This window comes from Aspergillus pseudodeflectus (genome assembly GCF_044049435.1).
Source record: "Aspergillus pseudodeflectus strain CBS 756.74 chromosome Unknown BJX68scaffold_92, whole genome shotgun sequence".
In the NCBI taxonomy this organism is placed as follows: domain Eukaryota; kingdom Fungi; phylum Ascomycota; class Eurotiomycetes; order Eurotiales; family Aspergillaceae; genus Aspergillus; species Aspergillus pseudodeflectus.
The window spans coordinates 87,895-97,543 of record NW_027263868.1 but is presented as its reverse complement, the minus strand read 5'-3'; the positions used below and the strand labels follow the sequence as shown (position 1 = coordinate 97,543).

Here is a 9,649-nt window from a genome sequence, read left to right as displayed (position 1 = left end):
GCTATGATGCTAGGCCGGATTAGGGTTACGATCATAGGCAGGCTATGAGGAGCATAGACTGACTACGATGGGGCATACCCAGGACATGACCGGATCATAGCCAGGCTACGAGCCGAGCATAGTCAGGATATGATGGAACTTAGTATTTAAGCACACTCGTTAACACTTGTAATTAGTTCTAGCTACTGTCTGTTACTTTCGGAATCAAAGCTACCCTACCTTTCAGAAACCCAGTTACCTTCTTAGTTCGTTAAGAAGCAGTCTTCTCTATCGATATCAGAATACCTTAAGCCCTTCCAGGCCTAAGCAGGATTGGCAGGACTTATCTGACAATGACCTTGTTCATCGAGAGACGTTCCTTACACTAGCGCCTGTATATATAACCATAGCTTATTAATAGGAAGAACATGCGTAGAGAACTTCTCTTATTAATCTTTTTATACATACTTTATGGCCTAGCTTGATTAAATATAAGTCTGGCTTCAGCCCTTCACATAATCTACCTTAGGATTAGTCTAGGTCTTAAGATACCTCTTAAGCTCTTCTTAAGTTAGGTCTAGCTTAAAGGGGTCTTAGTAATTAATATAAATATATTATACTAATTAATATTATAATAAATGTATAACTCCTTTATTATATATTCATATAAGTACTAGGTATAATAGTCCTTAGTATTAGTAGTTTATATATACTATTCCCTAAGGTTCTTACTATAATATGTAAGGATTTTTTTTTAGTTTTAGGCTATATGGGTGTATTGAAGATTGCGATGCCAGGATGGCCGATTTGAGAGGGTCATTCGGATCATTGGTCGGTTGGGGAACAAGGACAATCTGCCCGTCCTTGGTGTGTAGCATTTCGGTCGAAGTTCAGAGTCAGTTTCCGTCAGACGCACAGCGCCCGTCACTGGCGCGTGGCGCGCAACCTGTTGATACCCATTGTTATACCCCAGATTCTCAGGGGGTCTTAGCTACGAATCTCCGAACCCCACACGGTTTCCAAAGTTTAAAAAGGTCTGTCTGGCCTTCCCCGGTGCTGTGAAGTTGGCCACTCATGGAGGGTTGGGAGATAATACCTGATGGATGGGTCGTAAACTCAGAATGGCCATGGAGAGCAGAAAGCTTCAATTGGGCCTGTAGGGATCGTGGACTATCGGGCGGAATGAGCTATTTGCTCCCACGGCCAGCTTTGAACTCTTTTCTCAACCGAGCGTGGCATATCAGGCGTTGATGAGTCCTGATTTAGCGTTCCCTGAGTTGAAAACTGGTGTCCACTGGCCCACAGAAGGGGATCCGACCTCCACTATACGCCGCCCAAGTTATGAATTCTGGGACTCTAGTCTGCAATTCGCATATTTTTTTTACTGGTACATTTCTGGATAAGATGAAACCACAGAAAACAGGAAGACCGCTTCCTCGGAAAGCTCCACGACTGATACTTCGGCACTGATCCACGTGTTAATGGAAGCCTCGCCGCTGAACTCGCTGGAAAGGATGTGGTGATAACTGGTGCTGGACGCGGAATACCTGCGCTGAATTCTTTAGCTACGACAAGGCCAGGTCTCTCAGCCTGATCGCTCTCGAGCTGGGTGAGGTCGAGGAAACCGCTAGGATCTGTGCTGAGATTCACCCTGGCATCCGCACCGAGGTGGCGGTCTTTGACATTACAGATCCTACTGCCACCAAGGGATTCCTGGCCGAGGATGAGGCTCAGTTTGGTGGGATTGATGTCTTGGTTGCAAATGCTGGGCGTCCCCCGCAGTGGCTGCCTGTCTCAGAGGGAGATCCGCAGATCTGGTGGGATACCGTCGAGGTCTCGCTTCGCGGTGCCTACAACTTCGCCCGCTTCGCTCTACCAACCATGCAAAAGAGGCGGGGTGGATGAATCATTCTCACTGCAAGTGCGGGCGCTCATGTGAGTCGGATAATGAGCAGCTAAACACTCTCTAAGCTGTCCATGATCCGGTTGGCGGAAATTCTACACGCCGAAAACTTCCATGAACACGATATCAAGGCGTTTGCCATCCATCCTGGAAGTGTTGCCACTCGTTTCTTTTACGACTTCGAAGACAGGGTCACCGGGAAAAGCACTAAATCTTTTTATGTGGTCGAAGGAGCAGAAGGAGAGGAAAAGTAGGCTCAGACAGCAATGAGCTTTTTCGAGAATGGCGCCTTTGATACTCCGCAGATGGCTGCAGGAATGGTCAGCGCGCTATCGGCAGGCCGCCTTGACTTGATGTCCAGCAGATACGTTGATTGCTCAGTCAAGGTGGAGGAGTACATGGAGAAACAGAGTGCGATAATCAGCGAGGATTTGCATCGGATCCGGTTGAATGCCGGCCAGGGTCAACTCATATCAAACTTGAAGCTCTGATGCTTCAGTGACTAGTAAATATAACTAGTCGATGTAGCTGTCACGCAAACAAGAATGCCTACTCGATGCACCAAGCCTGATCCGCCCTGGGGATTTGAGCCGGTAGTATACAGCTCTCAAAGTAAACGAGAAATATGTGACATGAGAGTAAAAGGGAACTACTGGTGTGAGAGTGCATATCCTTACATCTCTATGTGTTAGATAGATATACATTACCTATACTTGGGAAACTACATTGGCACCCAAAGCCCAAGCTTTCCTTCAACCTCTTTCCTCACGCAATGAGGTGGACAACAAACCTCCCCCTCTGACACCGCTAAACCCATGTAGAGGGAATCGGGAATCCTACTTGGGCAGTTCCAATGGTGCTGGGGTCGGTGGCGAACCCAGTGGGAGCCCCAGGGGCTTGTGCAGCACCGGTCACCCCGCCGTCCTGGAAGTTCGTAGGTAGATCGACAAGGAACCCATGGAAACCACCGTTAGGCCCACTCCGTAGGAGCCTCTGGGCGCCCAGGGGTGGAAGTACTGTTAGTCGCAGGAACTTCCGATTCCGAAGTTTGAGGTGCCGAAGCTCCAGGCGGCGCAGTGAGAGTCTCCCACCCCGAGGGAAAAAGATCCTCAATCCCGTCACCAGCCTCCTCGCTGCCATTCTCGGTCCACACAAAGCTATAGTTTGGCGAATATTCCGCTGAGAGATCCACAACTATGGTGGTCCATCCAAATAACCCTTGTTCCAGGCTCTTCCCCAAGTACACGTAGTTCAAGACTGGATCGGAAGTAGTGCCGTTGGTTTCTTGTGCAAATACGTAGTCATTTTCGTTGGCCAATAGCTCGACCGAGTTGGTGTTGTATGGGGCGGTAGCTTCGACCTTGTTGATCAGGTCCTGATCCCAGAAGAGCTGCCCAATATGAGGGACAGACCCGCCGGTCAGAGTGTTGTTTGGTAGGAGCGTAGCGTTGTGGTGTGCAACTATATGGTGATGTGTTGACCGTCCAGCATAATGACCTGGAAACAAGGTCTTGAACACCACGATCCCGTCGTTATTACTTTTTTGCACCCCTCGAAGGAAGGTCTTGTCGAGGTTGGACTCGTCATCAATATTGCCATTGCCCGGCCCTTGCACGCCAGAGTAGATGCCGGTGGAATTGCAGCTCCACGTATCCACATACAGTCCCTCCACAGGCGAGCAAGTACTGACATCAATGAATTGAAATTCAAGCACAACGGGCACTCCGGGCTGATCCTCGAGGATGCCACTGCGAATGAATTCCCCCTTTACCCAGAACGGACCGTTGTCCCCCTGGGGATTCAGGATGCAGATGCCGGAGTGGCCAAAAAAGCCAGATTCAGCCAGCGTTACCGCATGACTTTCCGAGTACAGGTGCGAGGTATTCAGGACGTCATCGGTGTCTCGAGAACTTAGTCCCCGACGTGTACGGAGGCTCTCGGCCATAAGGGAACGACGAGCCATGGATCGAGAATTTAAGCCGTCGGTCCCCAGTACGCTCAAGCAGTCATCATAGCGTTTGCGAAGAGATGCCTTGTACCTGAGAAGCTGTGGTTCGCCAGACTTTTCCGCATGCCCAGGGTGGGCCAACACCAGGCATTGGACCGTGGCGTAAACGAGGACGAAGATTGAAAGTTGCATGGTTGCTGACAAGGATATTTTGTTTCTCCTCAATAGATATTGGAATGTTGGACATCTAGATCGCAGGTGTGTTGGAGCCCTACTACATATATACAGCTCACGACGGCCCCTTTTACCTGCGGGGACTCAACATTCTGACTGTATCTCCAGCTCAATGTTCCAATCATGCAACAGGATTTTACAGTTCAAGCTCCTGCCCAATTTTGACAACTGACATCTCCACACGTAGAGCGTTTGATCCTATACCCCACAGTCTGGGGCCGAGTAATGGCCGCAATGGAGACATTGGCATCAGCATTTTCCCTGTTTAGGATGGATTAGCGAAAATAATTCAGCATTTGTTTTGCTGCCGAGTGAGTGAAGACAGGAGAATATTAGTTGACTCTGGCCAAGGACCAGAATGCAATACAGACCTATCGGTGCTCATCTTAGCTGAATATCAGCCTTTCAATTACTCGGCACACTGTGCAAGAAAGTGAAGGTGCAATTTAGCCACTTGCCCTCAACTAGACCTAGCAGTTGTAGATCGCTGGGGGTGGCAGGCATCCTTCGGACAAAGCCGTCGCACCCTGTGGGGTTGGAGGATTAGAGATACAAGACTGCAGGAACCAATAGTGCAGCACGAAGTCGCCATCTATGACCCGGTTCAACGCCTACCGGAGCACTGAAAGGGTTGGCTTGCCTAGCTTGTAACGGGCACGCAATATGCAATATGTCTTTCCCTTCACCCGTTAGCTCCGAGACGGTCTACACGGTGGATCTGGGGTGTAGATCGGCAAAAGGTATAGGATGGGGGCACCCCGCCGAATCGTTATCCCGTTATCAATCACCTCATAGATGGATAATTAAACTTTCAGCGGCCGAGACGGCAGTTGCTCGGAAAGCAGGAACTGGACGCATGTCTTATTTCTAGTGATATAGTGTTACAAGTAGGCTTGTCCTCTATTGTTTGCTTAGAAGCTAGCCCCCCGTTCATTGTCAAAACGGAGAAATCGAACTACGTGAAATATACTACCTGAAGGGCCTGATGTAAACCCGTATGTTCATCAACAATCATAACAATTGAGCTTGAGAAATAAAAGGCCATATTTGATAGTGATGGGTAACGGCACAGGATGTTGGCATTTTATGCTGGCCCTTGTTCAATTTGCGAGTAACTCCAGCCACTGCAAAGGAAAGTGGAGTCCGAGAAGCAAACCTAAGACAGTGCTTAAACTCCGAAGGAAAATGAAAAGGGCCATACGTAAGCTCTGCTGCGGTAGACGTGGATATACTGGAGTGGGGTAGTCTTCGGGACCGCTAGTAGGCCATTAGACATTGACCAACTCTCGAAGGCCTAAACAAGGTTTCACCCCACACAGATCCATGAAGTCTGCGACAGCCCCGTAGCTAGTTCTGCACCGTGTGGGACCGGTGACCTGATATGCTGGAAGAGAAACCTGCGCACCCAGCCGATATACACACATGACAATTTACGATCTTCACGATAGTGACGATACATTGCAATTGGATGGAGAGAAGGTGCTCAGTTGCTTTAAATTGTAGCATTCTACAAAAGATAGACATGACTAGACTACTACAGCTTCATCGTGGAAATGATGCTCAGGGCACATTCATGGCCACACCAGACATCCGGTGGACGCAACAAGAAAACATAATCAGGCGTAAACATAACAAAACGGGCCCCCATTTGTATCAAGGAGTTCCCTGATTTTCCTATCTGGAGCCAGTACGCTAAAGTATTGCACGTCATCCAAAGTGGCATTAGGGCTGTCAGTGGGTCCGCCGACAGCGTTGAATGGGATCGTCGGGCCTTGGACAACAAAGGTTCGAGTCTCTGGGTCTAAATTCTGCCAGGTCCAAAACACACGGTCGATGGCCGCATGATGCAGATAAAAAGCTGGATCACCAGGCGAAACAAAAACGTCCTACAAAAGAGTTAGTAGATTCATCGTGAAATATGCGGTGGGCTCGCACACTGCCCGGATCACCGCCAATAGTTATGTGGCCACCGGTATGGATCCCTAGATATCCGTGCTCAAAGTCTCCTTGCATGCGGTTCTGGAAGGCCTCAACCGTGTCATAGTTTTCAATCAGCTCGACAACATAATTGGTGGTCGTCCAAGAAGCGGCATCTGGATTAATATCGCGACGGAGACAGCGGGGATTGTATTCTAAGCCAGTGCCATTCTGGGCATGTAGTCCAGTAACATTCAATGTCAGTGCCAATGGGCCAAGGTTGACCTCGAAACTGTAGACTGTCTTAGCACATCGTTGCAGATTCAGCTTGGTAGACGAAGTAAAGCATACTCTTTGAAGGGGCCCGAGGTTACGCATCCTCCTCCATTGCCTGGCTTCAGGTAAATGGAAGGCCCGGCAGGGTAGCCATTATGGGGAACATAGGAGCCGTCACCGGACATACTAAACTCGGACCCATCGAAGATTGGCGATTTGAGGGGATCATGGGCGTACTTGTTCCACGCCCAGTATGGTTGATAGCCTTTATAACCGCATTCGTTGCGTAGAGCTTGCTCGTAAGCCCAGGTGAAATATCGGTGCCATGACAGAAAGTTTCCCTAGTGAACATCAGTAACTGAAATACGGGCAGGTGGTGGATATAGTGGTTGCGGACAGGACGACGTACAGTCATATGAATGATGAATGTTTGGTTGATATGGACCGCAACAAAGTCATCAAAACGCGTTCGAGCTCCTGGCGCAAAGTCAGGATCTACCAGAGGGGGCTTGTTGATAAGACATTGCACCGCATCAATATATGCCTTGCGTTCGAGCTTGGACAGGGAGCCCCTATAGCTCAAGTCGTCAGAAGAAGACAATGATATTGCCTGACGAGAGATTCCTGATTGACATGACTTCTTACCATTCACGCCGGAGTGCAACATTGTGTGGCGTACAGCCAGCTGAGTAACCCTTTCTGGCTTGATAAAGAGCCTGGTTGGTAGATGCCTTTGCCGCTAAGACATCCCACCTATCAGCAAGGCTGAGAGCGACGACGTGAGAGATAGCAAAGATAGTCACGAACAATGCCGTGGACGAGAGATACATGGCGACAGTCGTGTCGAACGGGGTATAGGATTAGTAAATGGACTAGAAAAACTGCGCGCCAGCAAGAAGAAACACCCGTCACCCACTCTCGGGAGCAGGGGTTTGTTTATATGATACGAAAAGAGTCCCACATGAGAACAAGCCCCTGCTCGTCAAAACTTGGACTAAGAGCTTAAGTTCTTTGAAGTATGATGTCTCTGTCAATCTACCAAACAGGGGCCAACGAAAGAGGATTGCGGTAAAAAGCGGGTGTGGGTTTGTAAGGTCCTGTTCAGCCCAGCAACTGGTCAGGGTAGAAGAATAGGCGTTTACCAAAACAGGATGAGCCCATATTTCGTGACTCATTACTATTCAGAACACCGCCCTTTTGCTGAAGGATGCACGCCCGTGAAAGGGTTACTTACTCAGAGCTCCTTGAGCATGCAACTGATCGGCGCAAGCTAATGCACGGCTGCGATGTACATATTCGCTCTCTCCTCTAGTATTGGACAAGGACTCTCCCGCGATAGGATGTCGCACCAATCATATCGCGGCCCATCAAACTCTAATCCTCAGTGGTTGGGGTTGTGATTCTTCCTCTGTCACAGCCTGTCCAAACTCTGCTTAGTACTGCAGAGGGATTGAGTGCTTCGAGTGATTTGGGTTGGGGCTGGTGGTGGCGAGTCGACGGGGATGGAATGTGAGTTTTTTTGGTTCATCTGCCCATCCACGAGGTGATTCCGAAACTTGGCTGCCGGCCTATTGACGACTAGCGCGCATTGATGCCTGTGTGGGGTAAAAATGTTGCAGCGGGGTAGACGGGGGAGTGCCCAGGTGTCCACAGACCAGTCATCCTGCACTGGTCTAGGGCTGAGAAGTCTAAGCCACACACACTTGCGGAGAGGTGCATTCTGTCCCCGGACTACGCTAGCTATCTAGGCGTCTGCACACAAGCCGAACACGGCAAAAGGCTTTGGTCAGTCTCACTTGGTGTAGGCAATCAGGGACCTGATTTATCAGGTTCAATTCAACATAGTAGTATACATGCCAGTACATTGAGGCTATATATGCCTTACCACAGACCTCCCTACAGAGTCGCGCAATGCTCTGCAGTATCAAGCCTCGACACAAACACTCGACTGGGCCGTGAGCTTATCCGTGACCGCGAAGTATTCCCTCCCTCGTAAAATCTGGTCAGTAGACGAATTTCGAGTACCCAGCTCAACTGGCTGGCAAGGCCATGAATGGGCATGCTGAGCTAAAGCTGCTGCACCAGACTGTGTATGCCGCCGTTGACCGCCAGAAACAGAGAATGAGCCCTCTTCTTCCGAGTGTCGACTGTGGCTGAGCCTCGTTATTCTCACCAGCAGCCGCCTCATCGTCGCAACTGACGTTGAAATGATGCTGACACCCGTTTCAATTATGGACCAGAGTATTACTGGGTTGTTGGTTAAGAGGCCTTGCTGGATGGAGACCTGGGGGAGGTAGATGATTCGGACGACGGTCGCTATGCTTGCTCTGGAGATGTCATGTGGTTAGCGAGTTGAAACAGTGAATGAGGGTCTTGTGAGTAACATGGCCATCTTACATTGACCCCAGACCGAGTAGAGCGTACACTGAGATTTTCAATTTCCAATGCATCGGGGACCCCCAGAGCAAAGTGATTGGGAGGACCATACCCAGCGTTACGTCTGCAACCAGCGTCCAAGCTGCATGAGCTAACAGTACTCCCATGAGACTGGAAATGTTTTTGCAGGACCCCTGCACAGGATCTGGACCGGCTTGTTGAGGACCAGCTTGTTCCCAGAAGTACTGGACTGGCCGACAGAAAAATAAAGCCCAGAACCAGGCTATAAGAGTCACTATCAGGCCGGAACCAAGCAAACTGAATAGAATGACTTGGTTAAGCAGACACACCAACAGCGTGAAGGCGAAGGACATTTTAATTAGGTAGGTGGCGACGAAATATAGTAATTCCCCAATAAAGACGATCTTTTTTTCAGCGTTAGCTACACGATCTTTACGGCCGTAAAGACAACGACACGCACCTTGAGGCCCACTACGTAGCTCTCTTGATCCACTTCGGACGTCTGTTTTCCAACTCCATAAAGGAGAAGTCCAACTGTATAGCTTATTGCAACGACGGTATAGGCGACCTCAAATTCTCTCTTAGTATCACGGTGGATAACCGATGGTTTTGGGACACGTACAGTTGCCAGAGCCGCAAGGTAATCATCCACGGCGACATGGTGTATAAGGAAGAATCGGTTCAAAAAGCGAAGTGTGAGCGCCAGGCATGACAGGCCGTACAGGATAAGTGTGGTAGTTACACATGCGACTGCACTATACGGCATGGTGAAAGCAGCACTCGTCGCAGAGCAATGCGCGTTGTAGCATGAGTAGAGCCTGGCAGACGGTGTTTCGAAAGGAAGCGCAAGAAACGATGCCCCTTTCAACCACAACCGCGACTCTTATCGAGATCATTACCAAACAGCTGTGGCGGGCTACCAAAGTCCTCCAGAACTCCGTCAGAACTCTGTCAGAACTCAAATTTCCCACTGGGGATCTAGAACGCAGCGAGGA

At 49.5% G+C, this 9,649-nt stretch overlaps 4 protein-coding genes across 4 annotated transcripts; 1 reads left to right on the top strand and 3 right to left on the bottom strand.

Annotated features, from left to right (window-relative positions):
* Nucleotides 1-1,493: 1,493 nt before the first annotated feature.
* Nucleotides 1,494-1,884, top strand: BJX68DRAFT_272917 (uncharacterized protein; the record flags this gene model as incomplete). The annotated part of the gene is made up of 2 exons (XM_071047317.1): nt 1,494-1,498; nt 1,545-1,884. 2 exons carry the CDS (start codon nt 1,494-1,496, stop codon nt 1,882-1,884), a joined length of 345 nt encoding a protein of 114 aa, XP_070892735.1.
* Nucleotides 1,885-2,852: 968 nt separating this feature from the next.
* On the bottom strand, nt 2,853-4,022 carry BJX68DRAFT_272916 (intradiol ring-cleavage dioxygenase; the record flags this gene model as incomplete). Its single annotated transcript, XM_071047316.1, has 1 exon — nt 2,853-4,022. The coding sequence occupies one exon, from the start codon at nt 4,020-4,022 to the stop codon at nt 2,853-2,855; it is 1,170 nt and encodes a 389-aa protein (XP_070892734.1).
* Nucleotides 4,023-5,680: 1,658 nt separating this feature from the next.
* BJX68DRAFT_272915 (tyrosinase family protein) lies at nt 5,681-7,087 on the bottom strand (the record flags this gene model as incomplete). The annotated part of the gene is made up of 5 exons (XM_071047315.1): nt 5,681-5,950; nt 6,000-6,273; nt 6,333-6,598; nt 6,667-6,829; nt 6,903-7,087. The coding sequence occupies 5 exons, from the start codon at nt 7,085-7,087 to the stop codon at nt 5,681-5,683; spliced, it is 1,158 nt and encodes a 385-aa protein (XP_070892733.1).
* A 950-nt stretch (nt 7,088-8,037) lies between these two features.
* Nucleotides 8,038-9,648, bottom strand: BJX68DRAFT_249494 (uncharacterized protein). The gene is made up of 4 exons (XM_071042122.1): nt 9,277-9,648; nt 9,115-9,222; nt 8,655-9,058; nt 8,038-8,584 (listed from the first exon to the last, which is right to left on the bottom strand). Exons 1-4 carry the CDS (start codon nt 9,418-9,420, stop codon nt 8,182-8,184), a joined length of 1,059 nt encoding a protein of 352 aa, XP_070892732.1. The 5' UTR covers nt 9,421-9,648; the 3' UTR covers nt 8,038-8,181.
* Between the last annotated feature and the right edge of the window lies 1 nt (nt 9,649).